We start from the raw sequence: 15,302 nt of genomic DNA, 5'->3' as shown, positions 1-15,302 counted from the left end.
TGAAAAATTTAAATGATGTATAAAAAATGTATAATTTTCGTTTGAACAGTGAAACCAATTTTTTAAATTGTGGTCGTAAAATTTTCAGTTAGAAACTTAGAAATCCGCTCAATGTAATAAAATTGTTCTACAATTTCCTGCTTTGAAATTTTCATCACTATCCGCTGCCGGTAGAATATTGACAGTGATGAAAAATTGAATTTGTTATTCCGTGAAGTTTGATTTTATTTCACTTCGGTAAATCAATCCAACTTCTCCTGTATCAATTCGATTCTCGTATTTGCCAGTATATTCTACGAGTGCAAGAAACGGATGCCGCTGAAAGATCGATCAAAAATTAACGAAAATACAAATATAAATTACAATAATTATAATAGCGTCAATAATTGAAAATGTTTGGACGAGACGAACTTCTTTGCACATTTTTCTAAGAAACGAAAATGTTACAATGACAACTTTGATTATGAAATGATAATTAACAAAAATTTTACTAATATGAAAAAAATAATAAAAATATTCTAAATTCTCTAAATTCTCTAAATTTTCGATGGAGAGAACATTCTGAGAAAAGAAACACTCTACATTGTACAAACAAATGGAATTATGATTTCTATTTTCAAAGAGACTCGACCTCGGTCTCGAACACCCGCGGAGAGCTCTCGCTTGGAACATGGTTGCTCGATATTCACTTCGGGTATAAATCAATTCAGTGTTTGTAGAGCGAATGTTACATTACTTGGGAACATTGACTCTCGAGGATAGTAGGATTTCTGTGATGAGAATCAAGATGAAAAGCTTCGTTCGTAGCCACGCGACAGAATCTTCCCTCGTTCTGTCTGTGTAATGACAAATTTGCGAAAGCATCGAAATTAAATGAAATTTTTCCGTGTTGGATATGCGCGAAGGAAATCATGTCACGAACGAGGCGTTCAGTAGTTGAAATCAACGACGACTGATACCCCGATAGAGGTATAAGTAGATTGGAAACAGAGAAGCACGGAATCGTCGTTGCTTTCGAGGACTTGACGATCTCTTCGAATCACCAATTGGATAAAAGGAGTACCGACCCTGGTTTCTTTTCGGCTGAATTACTTTAAAAGCACCGTCCAATCGATACACATCGACCATTTTCCGATTAGTAATTTTAGGCTGGTTACCGTGCTACAGTCTCTTCTTTCTCTTCCCGATCTTTCGATCGATCGCTAACGAGATAAATGACAAGTACATCGGACGGCTGGGAATTCGAATACTCGACAACATTCGAAACTCTCGAAAGTCTTGACGCTCTTGGAAATCATAGATTTTTGATGTCTCGGAAGACTTGGAACGCGTCGACTCAATGGTATTATGTTTAAATATCATCAGAGTTGATCGAGATATCGTATTCCTCGAGTGGATTTTCAATTTTGTAATTTAATAACTGGAGTTTATGTTCAATTTGCATCGAATTGGGGATACGTATAGAAACAACAGAAGTAAACTTTCCTCTGCTGCGTTGCAAATCTTCAAGTTTACGTCAACGCGCGATGCAGTTGAAAAATGTCGGATCGTTTCGGAGCTGAATGATATTCAAAGTGTCCATTACTGGAGATAAGTATTTTAATTGAAGAAACGGTACTCACCGGTTATAAAGAGCGCTTCGACGACAACGTCGCTGACCATCGTAGGCCTGTCGATGTTGATGAAACTCGCGTTGAAAGGGACGACGATCGCCACATAGAACGTCGCGAGTAGTATCAGCCAGTCCCAGCAAGACTTGAAGCCGCCGTAGTGGCTTAAGATAAACTGTGATTTTTTGATCCCGGTCGTCTTGTATTCCGGCAATGGTGCCGCTGTTGAGTGCAGAAGGTTCTACAACAATGGTACACGTCGTACATCGCTGAACAGATCTTTGTATCATTATTGAGACGAGACGTGATTGCTCACGAAAATATTTAAAATCGAGCGGACAGTCCACGGTTTCGGTAAAACTTTTCTCAATTTATAAAATTTTTCGAGACATTTTCGCGAGTCACGAATACAATATATAAATTATTCCTATCGGGATGAATGAAACTGAGTTCGGGCTGCTTTTGAAAGCGGTTTCGAAACCGAAGAACGAACCACTTACGTTGTTCAATTTAATTTTGTGCTTATTGTCCTGTTTGTAATGGCCTGACAATTGATAAAGGACGGCGCGGCTTCTTCTTCTGCCATAATTAGCTGGCGGCGCCTCCGGATCGAGACTGCCGTTTGCATCTGAAATAATAATTGTACCATCGCCGTACATTACACCTCTCCCTTCGTACAGCGTTCAAACTGTACGGCGTCGTATGCAATTAGGGTGTTCAGGGAAACAACACGTATATTAATATTCAATGATTTACACGTAAGCAACAACGTCGTATCGGACATCTCCTTTTTTCCCTTCTTTTATCCTCGACGTTTATCCTTCTTCTTTTTTTTTTTTTTTTCTTTTCTTTTGCCGGAAAAAATAGCATACATCGTAAAAATAACCTCCGATTCGAGCGAGGTATCTACATGTTACGTATACGTAGCTTTACTAGGTCAGTTTTGTAACTAACACGTGCAATGCGATTACGCGTAAATTCTACGAGATAAGCAAAACTATCTGAAGCTGGCTTTTTCGCTTTGTGCTTTTTGGTGTCTCTTTTTTTTTTTTTTTTTTAATGCTTCTCTTTTGCGTTGCTCTTTGCTTGTTTGTAACAACGGCTGCGAGTTGCGTTAGGGTTGTTTCTGTTATCGTGCAGCAGCGTGTAGTAGCGTGATCGCGGTGTTGAAAGCACGAAACGGTTAGACACGTTGAGAGAGAGAAGGAAAAAAAAAAGAAAAAAAAAACAAAGAAAAGAAACAAGGTTATGTACATTGGGAACGTTTAATCCATACCCGATGTATGGTCCCGTGCTCGGATACTTTGGAATGCAATTCATCAGTCACGTCGATCGAAATGCATTCCAGAGAAAATCGTTTCGTCAGACTGAGTTCAGCAGCGAAGCTTGGCTAGAACTCACCACTATCGAGCAACTCACACAGCTGAAGGTTCTTCGTGTGGGTGATATCCTTGTGCGATGCCAGGAAGAGTACGACGTCGCTCTTTTCGTTTTTGATCGGCACGATATCGAGCAAACAGTTGAACGAACTTCCTGCAATTAAACTCACACGTTCAGTATCAACTTGATAGTACCCGCTCTGCGATTTGAAATTCATGAAGTGTTTTTTCGCTTATCTCTCGTTTCTCTCTTTCTTTCTCGTTTTATTTTTATTTTTTTATTTATTTATTTATTTATTTTTTTTCTGAATCTCGGCTATGAATCTCCACTGTTTTTCAATTTCAAACCGACTGCTCTCGAACGCAGAAAAACGGAGGTGTACCAGGGCATGGTGGAAAACATGACCAGTTGGTGTTGTACAAATATGATAGTAGCCGATTCGATCGAATCGATTATCCCGATTAAACGTATCCCGTTGCACCTGTGCTTTCCTTGCGCCCGCGTTTAATACGCCGTATTCGCCGCGATTAATAACGTTAAACGGCGATTTTCATCGTTACGAATCAACTACATGAACAAAATGTGAAAGCACCGATGAAAGATATTCCGTCAGAGTGATATTGCAGATCGGAATTCTCATTAATTTAAAATGTTACACTCAAATTGGATCGGACAGAGAAAAAGATATAAAAGTTATTGTCATGCTGCGGATTTTTATATGTTTGTGGATAAATTTAGAGGAACAAAAATGCATGGGACACGCATAATGCAGTATCTAAAATAACCAAAATACGAAATAAAATTGTTAAAATATTTAACAAGTATAGCGATTCTCTGCCTGGATTCTAGTTTTAAATTATTTTCACAAAGATACGAATTTACGCGCAGCGATATTATGATTACTATTAACCGGCAACAGTTTATATTGAAACAGTTTTGTCTTGTTATGAAAATGTCGATCTTGACAAAATCCATGAAAATGTCGCGTGACAAATTTGTTCACGTAGATGATCGTTTCATTTGGCCACTGTGCATAACGAGCAAGAACATGTAAATTTGAAATGTAACACGATAAACATACCGGTATCTAAAATTATAATTTGAACATGTTTTCCACGATGTCACATTCCACAAAATACAATTTTTACATTAATCAATTCATTTTGACGTATGAAATGCGAAAATGCACGGATCATTCTACGGGAAATTAATGAAATAATTGTAAAATTAATTGTTAATTAATAACCTGTATCTGATTGTGTGAATAATTGCGCGTCACGAAAGAAACGGCACGTTATTATTAGATCAAATAATTGACGTTAATAATTAATTTTGCGCAAGCATTGTCGACCACCTGGTGGCTGACCAATCAGAATTTATCTACACCGGTTAATTTATATTTTTTTCTCTACTAAATTATGAAGTAGATATTCGAGGTTCCAAAAAACAGTGGTATATTTATATCTATCATTAACGTGAAAGAAACAGATTCAAATATCACGAATCATTCAACGCAGTAAAGTCAACATGAATAATCAGAATAAAAATCCCATTACTGCACAAGAATAGATATGTCGAATATTTTAGCAATGGTAGCTCGTAGAATACGTCTAATATTTTGGTAATTTTGATAAAAGCGTTTAAATCGATCGGTGTACAATATGTTACATTTCATGAAACGTTGCCAGGGACATATATTCCATAATTTAGCTATTAAGAGATTAAATTAAACTAGGAATAATTAGGGGAATTATCTGCATTATGTGATCAAACGTTAGGTTGGTAAATACTAGAAATTAGTAAAATCACTTGTTTTTGGTCGATCGATTATTTCTGTGATTGAGCGCAGGATAAAGCTCACCGTTCTTTTTGTAAAGGACCACTTCCGTCTTCAGCTCTGTTTTGCTCTCGAGGCTCTTCTCGATCATCGCCCTTTCCTCTTCTTTCGTTTCCGGACCATAGAGGAACTTGCAAGCGCAACCCTTTTGCATGATCTGCGCTCGCGCGAATCCTGTCAGCTCGCAGAACCCGTCAGAGCAATAAACAATCGGGTAGAGCGACGGAACCTGCGCATTTCCCAGCACAAAGTTGCTGTCTGCAAATGAAAATCAACGTTCCGTTAAATGGCGCGCGCACACACACACATACACATACACACAGTAACCAGTGAAATGTTGTCATTTCGTTTAATATTTTTGTTCAACTGTTTCTGCTAGAAAGCATTTGTCCACACATCAGATATTCATGCTTAATCTATCTCCGTAAATATTTTAGAATAATTAAAGCAGAAGCATTAAACGACGTGAAATGCTTCTTTTATTACAAATATCTGGAACCCATAATGATGGAAAAACGGGAGTCGCTTTTGGTAAAAGCGCGTGTGTCAATGCCAATTGTAATGGAAAGAAATTTAAAAGCAAATTGGAGGAATTTTGCTACGGAGTAACCAATTTCTGATAATTGAAAAAAATCGCCAGTGAAGAGAAAAAGTCAGAATAAATGATTACGCGTCTATATATTACGCGCGCTGGATGAAGTTGAACATTCAACTCTTCAATATTTTTTTTTTTTTTTTTTTTGCTTGTTGTTCATTCATGCATGAATTCCAATTTATGGAGAAGCGAAACCTTTGTCGCTAACGAATTCCGAGTGTCTCTCTCTCATTGAGTTCTTTCAGTGTGAAACTAATTGTAAGAGCACAACTTAATATTTCGTTTGATTGTATCTTTTTCCTTTCTCAATCGAAAACGAGATGCAAACAATGACACAGACTGTCAAATATGTTTCGAACTTTCCGAGCAATCCGATAAAGTGTAGATATACTATTTATTAACTCTCCAACGATGTCGAACTCGCGTTCTACTTATTTCGATGGACTTTCCATGAATATTATCGTCGTCGCGTTGCATTGAATTTTTAGAATATCTGAACAGAAGGAAACGTTGAATGAGAACTAGCAAATGAAATAATAAGAGATAAAAGAGTTACAGTCAATAAATAAATAATGTAGCGAATAATTCAGTAGCTGTTAATTGTTATTAGTAACTAACTAATAAATAATAAATATGGTAGTTAATAATCCATTAATAATTACCAGCACTTAGTGAATAAATATAAACATGTCCCGTTTCTTCATTTATTTTGATTTTCTCTTTTTTGCGTTGCATTGAAAGTTTGCTCGCGATAAACATTCATGTGATATGAATTTCGCCCGTGATTTTGTACAGAAAAATATGAAAATCGCCCGTGGCTGGAGAGTTTAAAAACATTCAAAATAGATTTTAAAGCATTTTTCTGTATTCAAGAATTTTTGGAACATTCAATAACGGGCGATGTCGAACACAATACAAAAGATTTATTTTTTACCATTTCGTAGTATTGTCTGGTCATTAAAATTAAAAATATTTATTGTCTTTAATCGGATATTGACACAAAGAGTGTAGCCTTCAACAATAATTATAATAAAGTCGAAATTAATTCATTTAGAAATGTACGTTCTTTTCTGTTTGTGAATTAAAATATAAATTTATTGGACATTGACAGTCATAACGAGCGTGACTTTCAATAATGACGATGTTATTCCAACAAAATAAATTGAACTTTGCTTACTAAATGTTATTTATTTACAAATTAAATTCATCGGGTGTTGATGTAAATACCAGTGCCTTTAATAATAACGATGGAAAAGTTATTCCAACAAGATAAATTCATACACGTATAATTTATTTACAAATTAATGTTATTGCGTTGTGAGATGAAATACTTATGGAACTATAATGGGTGTTAATAAATAACAATGAAACGCTTCAGGTGAAAAATATATTCGAAACGCGTACACGAGCAAAAGACAATTTCAATTAAATTATCAGAAAAACTTACACCTGTTTCTACATTTTCGTAATTATTGGGAACATAAATTTCACTAATTAATTTGACATAGATTGCATTCTTTCAATTATCGTTCATTTTATAATTTCGTCATAATGAAAAAGGAAGAGTCCTTTAAAATTAATATCTTTCTTTCACGAACTTGCTCTTCTCAAAATCAAACAGTAAATTTAAGAGAAATTAAGATTGTACCACGATTGCAGAAACACCCTCTATATCAATTCGCAATAAGTAATTTTCCGATTGGTTTCAAATTTTCTCAATAAAATCGTCGTCCAGTGCTAATGAAATTACAATATTATGACACATAGATACAATACACATACACGCGCAATATTTGTCGCGATAAAACGTTGAAATATTTTCGCTAGACGTTTCAAGCTGCACCTCGTGGGAGAAAGAGGGGGAGGAGGTGTGCGATTAACAAAATTATAGGGAAGTAAACAAGATTTCGATGATTACACGAGCGTAATGCATGACTGCTTCATATGGCACAGTCCATTGGGTGATGAGCTTTGTCTGACGTCACGTATAATCACTCTCCGGGTAACGACGGGGTATATACATACTATTTTTAATTTTACGCTCTCCCCTGAAACACTTTCATCTTCCCGCAAAGCCTTCCGAGATTTCAACTCTCGAGATGCTTCCTTGTTCTTGGAGGCAAAATCAATGACTCGCTGTTCATCGAGGAGGCTCTCTTTATAATTTCACACTCTTCCAATTACCATTTAATTCCTCGTCTGTTTCGTTTCTTCACGAAAGTAAAAAACCGAGGATTTTACTTTCTCGTCACAGCGTCAAGCGTAATTCGACTCAATTCGTAGCCTTCGTAATTGTAACAATCACAGTAATTTCATTTGGAGCTCGAATATTCTTTCCAACGTGTTTGTTAACTACGTAATTTCACGAAACAATATTTTCTAAATTACTTCTTTCCTCAAGCAGCTTATTTTCACATTCACGGATCTAGTCTCTCTAGTCATATTACCATTTGTTTCGAAACATATCGGCATCGTTTCCCAGTGAACGAGCTGAACAATCTCGTGCAACTTTATTTTTTTTTTTGTCGTCAGTGGAACGGATCATGGTGATTGACGATTAAACAGCACCCTTTATACAGCGCGGAAAAATAGTGTTGTTTGGTAGAGAGTTTCAGTTACGACGAAGGGTTGTAAGATAAAAATATGATTTAGGGGTTTTTTAAATGCGAATTTATTTTCATTTGCCGGTCGTTTTCTCTTGCTCGCTCGTGATATTTTCTTTCTTTTATCTTTCTTCCTCGTTGTTCTTTTCTTAGCACTTTTTTTTTATTGGACCGCGGATTCTTGTGCAAATTCGCGATTTTGCGAATACGAGCAATGAAGTGGAAATTACGTTTGGTCAGCAAATGCTGCGACAAGTATACTTTTGACATTTTATTATAATTACGTGCTTGATGTTAGAAAATTTTACCCGCAGAAAAACATCGTCGTCTTCTCATCGTCTCTCAAAATAGTTGGTGAGAAGTGCTTGTTTTTGATAAACAAAATTATACTTTTTTTTTATATACCACTTGCTGCGTTTTTTATTCTCGTAAAAAGAAGAAAACTTTCCTGACTATCTAACGTCGTAACTAACACGTTTGTTGTTTCACATTTTTCTTGTTATCACGTATTTTTGCACTTTTGTATTTTTCATAAATTCACCAAAATTCATAGTCTATTACATTTAATGCTTCGAATTTTCATGCTCCGCGTCGCGTTTTCATTTCGACAAACGAAAGGACTTCTTTAAAATGAGATCGAATCGACAATAGATTCCTCCGTATCTTTTTCACGCTTCGGGAATCCTTTAACAAAGTCCAATTGTTGGAAATTACACGCGCAAACAAGCAGAATTCGTGGAATTAATAATTCGTAGCTTAATTCCCATTCAAGTAAATACATATTGTGCTCGATCGGGACCTAGGATAGGATTATCGAGTTAATACCTCTGCAGTCTGCAGTCTGCAGCTCGAGGACGTTAGGGATTTCTACGTGTTTATCTTCAACAGATTTTAATTATGTCCGACATGTAAGAATATACATCGTACAAAGGACCAACGTTTCAACGATTTCAGACGAAATGAAAGACATAATTAAACGCGACGAGATACGCAGCGGATTCGCAGTTCCTCTTTAATTAGGGACTCCATTCCGCGATCTTACTCCCCGTGCCTTTCTCTGTTCGTATATATTTACGTATTTCTACCAAATATATAACTCTTTGTGACCTTATTATGTAGAACGTCTTGAAATCTCATTAACTAAGAAACTCATCAACTATCTCAGTAGAATTTGAAGACAATTCGAAAATTCAATGTACAAGTATGTATATAATCGTATTTGTGAATATATTATATCATATAAAATACTTGTAATGAGCAACACGATTATGTTGCTCAACTTGTATAGAAACTTAATGGGCACATACAATCACGTGTACTTGCGTCATATGAAACGTTTCAAAATTTCATCAGTATTGTAACAAGATTTTATTGATTTTACCGATTTAAACAGTCGCGATCATCTTCATATTATTATTGAACATCTCACGATTTCTGTCCTAATAAATTTTTAGATTGCTTTCAAAACTTTAGTCTCAAATGAATCCGAGAAGGCATTTCGAAGAAGTTCAAGTTTCAAAGCGGTTTCTAGAGCGCGCACAATGTGCACGTAAAAATTCTTATATACGGTAAACGTTCGAAAACTGTTACATAAGCAGTGTTGCACGTCGAAATCGTCCACTCGCGTTCGCGGCTTAGTTGCACGCAGGTGCACAAACACGTCGTAGATACACGCGCGATGTGAAGTCATCTTTCGAATTTCCAGCTGTGCCGTGCAGTACGCAGGTACAGTGAATGTCTAAACTGACGATCACGAGAACGACAGGGTTTACGATCATCGCATCAGCTGCTAAAAGCGGCGTAAATGTTACAGTTTCAGACGGGCCTTGACAAAGACTAATGGAGCCGATTGTCTCGCGTACGTCGCGCGCACACAGGGACATATTGAAACACAAGCTCGGAGAACTCTGTTGCAAATGACGAAAATATTTAAGTTTCTTTAGACGATGAATATTCCGAACGATGAAAGACGACCACTAACAAACGGTGGACAGTCAACGCGTTCTCTTTTCTCTCCGACGTGTTGAAAGTCTTCCAATTGGAAATCTAAACTTGGCGATATTAAATGTTGAACGTTCTTTCCACGCGCGGTGATGGATGAAGTGACGAGAAGAATGTATCTCCCCTTGTACTATAAAGACACATTTTACTCACGTTTCGCAGAGTGAATTATGAATAAACATAGAATATATTTTAGAGTACAATCGTTGTTAACCGCACAAATGTGGGAAACATACGTGTTACATTCTCATTATTGTGAATCATAAATAACGAGGTTCATTATGCAAGTACCGTGAACTCAAAATTAAACGCAAAATGTGTCCATGTTGTTATTAATTAAAGTCAGGACAAGTTTCTCTCGGCTTGTGTACTCTACATATGCATCGAGTCTGTAGAATTAAAAAAAAATTTCTATTAAATTCCTACTTAAACAAACGTAAGAAACGTTGTCAATATATTTTAGAATCACTGGTCAACAAATTAATTAAGTTTCCGTGAAATCCAATCCAGTACTAATTTATTTTTCTAAAAAAATCGTGACTGTACGTATAAACGAGTTTTCTAACTGTCGCAAATTTCTCTAGACTCGCGCGAGGGAAGCTCGTAATCCTGGTAAGTAAGTAAGCCGAACGTCGTAAATAATAAAGGAGCGCGATAAAAATAGTCACGAGCCGTGAAAAGCGCATTTTAAATAAATATAGATGTTATGGTGGTAGCCATGCACGAGAAAGAAAATCCGCATTGGAGAAAAACAAACAGGGACGAGAAGTTTCGCTCCGTTCTTTCCCTTTATATTCGACTTGCAAGTCGCAATTTACGAAATCGTTGTAACGAGTGTACGTATATACATCTCTGGTTCTCGAACGTTTATCCTCAATATATTCTCTGTACGTATGTAGAAATTGCCAGGAATTATGAACGCGTGTCGCGTATTCTTCCCGCTTGAACGTTGATTAAATTTTAAACACGACGGCGTGTTCGGGTGTAATGAAGCTGCTGTGAAACGAGAAAACGGATGCTTCGTCTCGAGCTGGGTTTCAATTTTGCGTGCGACGTTGAAAAAAGAAAAACACAATTGTCGCCGGCCAGTTATTTTAAACGGTGGCATATCTGTCGCGAACGGTGGGAAAATCCTCCGCAAAAACATGCTTGCGAGACAGAGTGAATTAGGTCGGATGATTTATTTTCATATCAGCTACGTTTGGAGTGGTCTAGTTGTGATAACTCGTTCCACGTTTGCAAAATCGATGGAGATTGTATTCTGGTTATTTTTCTAGAAAATATACTTGGAAGTGCGCGTGTGTATATCCAGATGTGCGAATAATTCGTCGGGGAACTAGTATATTTGTGTGAAACTAGAAACTTGAATAATTATTGCAAAATTTTTTAAATCTTTGAGAGTTGGTTATTTAGTTTCACCAACTTTTCTGGATCTTACGTCTAAATCGCTTAAAATTTTCTTAAGATTTACATTGGAAAATCGTGATGATTATATTTGCAAGAGTTGAGCAATTTATTGCAGCAATTAAAAAAATAGACTTCTTCGACGATATTAATATTTTATAATATCGTGCAACTTGAATTTTATTTTGCATGTTTATTGCTTGATCGGTGTATCATTTACATATACAAGTTACTAGTTCCCAGATTTTTAATTGGATTAAGCAATTAATACAGCTGCAATATGTCGTAGACCACTTCTTTCACAATTTCCAAATGTAAATATCATTGAGAAAAATTTCTAATAAATTAGACACAAGCCTAGTCGAAAATCAAATCGAAATATAAAAATTGAACAACTGTAATTTCTCAGTGCTTTCCGTTTTGTCATCGATTCAATCCGTTTTCTTGCGATTCTTGCAGTTCATCCAAGAAAACTTGTCACTTTCGTGTCACAGAGTTATTCGCAGGAATGTAAAATTCTAATCGGAAGTAGGTCTTCTATCGCACGAAACTACTACGTACGAAACCGTCGTATACGTCCGATTACCTACGAACATGTGAATGTATAAACTTGAATTAGCTCGAACGATATGATACGACGCGTTTCGGGACAAATCGATAAAAACTGATCGTAATTCAGCGGCGTACGTAGGATATTTTCCAATCGGTACGACGAGAACGCATTCGTAGAATCAAACGAAGTTTCGTATTTTCTGCCCTTTGATTGAAAAGCGATAACTGCGCCTGTAAGTTGCCAGCCATATTTCCCGGTAACCGCAAAATAATTAAGTGGATGCGACAGCGTGCTGCCATAGCTATTGTGGTTAATGCGGCCGAATTTATGCCCTCGCTGTATTCTACGCTTTGAACGTGTATATATATATATCTATGCACGTTTACGAGAAGATTCGCGTAGATTTAGCACACATGCTTGGAAACTTGGCCCGTTTTATCCGAGCACTGATAAACTAGGAATTATTCGAACGACTTCGAGAAGTTGACGGACGTTGTCCGAGCGTGTCTGAATTTAACGCGCGTGTAATTTCCTTGGTTAACTTTGAAACTCGGTAATTGTCCGAACGACTATAAAAGTTAATGAGTGTCGTTTCAGCTGACCTAGATTTTCCGATCGATGAACAGCGGAGGAATTTTCTTTAAAATTAATTAAAATTGAACGAATTTTGAAAACGTTGACGGCGAGTATCGTTGAATGATCTGAATTTGAAAACGTGAATCGTTTTTAATTACATAACGAGGAGCTGTTTGTCGTGCTTTTGCGGTGAAAGCGAAGTAGAATATTAGGTTACGTACGAAAATTTCGTTTCTCTGGGGCTTGGGTTTGATACAAGTAGACTGTGCAGCTCTTTTTGTTACATGTACGGGAAAGAACTTTATTGAAAGTACTCGGAGAACTTTTAGTAATAAGTCCCAATGGATAAACGGTGGCTCGTCAATTTTTCCAACGCGTGGCTCTGCAAACAATAAGGGCGTAAGCTTGTAAAACACGATCTGACGTTGCATTTGAAGGCGACGCGCGACGCGCGAACAGAAACGTACGAGAGACGATGACGTCGAATGTTAATTTTGGAGGGAATACTCGAGTTTCTCGACCTAAAATGTGGAAATCTACTTCGCGAAGTAGACGGCGATTATTGATGAAAATTCGCAACTCGGCGAATGCAATTAAAAATACGTCTACAATGGGAGATTGTTTCGTCTGATAAATATCACGTGGATTATTTATATTTCGTATTTCTGCGCGAACGTGTGCATTTTCGCATCTTCGACCGCATAAATATTCACAGTTCATTCAGTCGGAATGGAAACAAGGGAACTCTGTCGAAAAGAATTTAGATATTAACCGCGAAATCTACCTTTCGCAACTGGAATTCCGTTCATTTGCCTACAAGACAAAGAGTGTGCTGTGTTGTAGCTGTTTGTTCCAATTCAAAGTCCGAGACGATTTTATTTAATAATTGTTACGAATAAGCCATTTCGTATTTCTCGCGAAGCGTCAAGTAATAAACGAAAGGAAATTTTCGAAATGTGAATTTATGAATATGTGACGTTCGAGTTACCCTAAAGTTTTCGTTTTTTCGTAGAAAGCCGATGGCTTTTCTAAAAAAAAAAAACGAAAATGTACACGAGCGACGTATACACGTTGTGCAGAATTTGAAATACGTTCCCTTGTGTGTTCGGGAGTAGAATATAGACCCAACGTAATATCCCTGCGTGTAAAAGGGAAACGTAAAAGGCGACTAAAAGGGAAACCTCATTACTAAACTCGGGAGATTTTTCTCCAGGTTCGTATATTTTTGAGAATGTAATTAAAAACGCAGCATTCCGTTACAACGTTGCTTCGGATTATTTTGCATTTCTTTGCACTGATAAATTAAATTGAATTAACAGATTCGCATTAACAAACGCACAAGAGTCCCACAGTCTACGAACGAATAAATTTCGTCATTTCGCGATAGTGATTTACGTATATTTTGTATATTTTATGACGTATACCCGTGGAATTGAAATGATGCACGGAATTAAACGTCGATTATATTTATATTCGCGATGAATATTAACGACACACAGCAGCGTGAATTATTAAGGTGCCAAAATGCGGAAGCGTAATATATAATATCGCGCAATGTAATAAATATTACATATTTGTGCGCAATTTTCAAATTGCAGAGAGCCGAAATAAAAAATCACGCTAGCGCGACGCGTTAGCCCAAACAAAAATCGATCTGCAAAATAAACGAGGCTGACAACAGGAGGGATCAACTGGTATACGTGATACACGTTGCTGCAAATTTAGAAACGTGTCGAACGTTACTGACGCGATAATGAAAAACCTCACGTTTATGTTTATCGCGGTTATTCCGGATTAAAAGTTGGTATTAGCCTAGCAAGGTGTCGACCTTGCTTTGGTCACGTATCGCTGTTAAAGTAAAATGTACATGTAAATAAAAGAAACGCTCGCGTGTCGTACGCGTTTCTCACCACTGGTGCTGTTTCTTCTTAATGTTTTGCCCGAGTGGATTTTGCGCGGCACGTAACATTCTCGAGGAGTCTATTCTTCTAAGTAATAGGAGCGATGAGGTCGTCGTGGTTGAACGTTTTAATGGCTGAATCCAATACAACTCCGGTACGACGTTAATTGTGGAAGATACAGGAAAGTGGCTTAATCGAACTTGAAATTACAGGATGGATGGGAACGGGGGTGAGAAAATCTATCGGTGAGTTACATCGCCTCGTTTTCAATGCAATTAGGAGTTGTTCGTTGGAAGAAATAGCGGTGTGTACGTCGTTGTATATCGGGGGCTTGATGGGAAAGTAATGTCGGTTTTTGACCGTGCTCGGATAAACTATTTCAAATGGCTCGAACGTCACTCGTTTACGATCAAATCATTTAGTCGGAGTGGCGTTCTGTGTTCGTAAAACGCTCGGCTATTGTGCGAGTTTGAGAATTGGCATCCAGAGATGTAACGAGATCACTCGGTACGTTCATTCCGCAGCGATTCCGATGAGAATGTTGTACAAAATTACGAGGCAAGAAAGAATTTTTTAAACAACGTTTTGTTTATTAGATTGATGCATCGCAGTTTGATTTTGATGTGTTGATGTCGTAGATTCGTTGAATTTGTTTTTCTCGATTATAAATGAAGGATTAAAATATCCTTTGTGCTTGTGTCTGAAAAATTTTTGATACACCGTCCCACATGCAAACAATAATTGTGGAGAAACTTTCATTTAAATATCGAGAATGATTAAAACTGCTCTCAATCAATTATTTTATATGAATTCGAGATAGACTTGAAACTCGGCTCATACAC

The 15,302-nt window shown here is 37.0% G+C and overlaps 1 protein-coding gene across 2 annotated transcripts in view; it reads right to left on the bottom strand.

Annotated features, from left to right (window-relative positions):
- The window catches only part of LOC122533409 (potassium voltage-gated channel subfamily H member 8), a 48,802-nt gene that overhangs the window by 11,021 nt on the left and 22,479 nt on the right, over nucleotides 1–15,302 (bottom strand). The window contains exons 3-6 of one of the 2 annotated variants that reach the window (XM_043663060.1): nucleotides 4,852–5,085; nucleotides 3,012–3,143; nucleotides 2,111–2,238; nucleotides 1,623–1,851 (exon numbers count right to left, since the gene is read on the bottom strand). In XM_043663060.1, coding sequence (XP_043518995.1) covers nucleotides 1,623–1,851; nucleotides 2,111–2,238; nucleotides 3,012–3,143; nucleotides 4,852–5,085 — 723 coding nt within the window. The remainder of the gene's footprint in view (nucleotides 1–1,622; nucleotides 1,852–2,110; nucleotides 2,239–3,011; nucleotides 3,144–4,851; nucleotides 5,086–15,302) is intronic. The other variant, XM_043663061.1, reaches the window with a different exon arrangement.

This window comes from Frieseomelitta varia, unplaced genomic scaffold, assembly GCF_011392965.1.
Source record: "Frieseomelitta varia isolate USP_RPSP 00005682 unplaced genomic scaffold, Fvar_1.2 scaffold_524, whole genome shotgun sequence".
Taxonomy (NCBI): Eukaryota; Metazoa; Arthropoda; class Insecta; order Hymenoptera; family Apidae; genus Frieseomelitta; species Frieseomelitta varia.
This window is presented reverse-complemented; position numbering and strand designations above follow the sequence as displayed.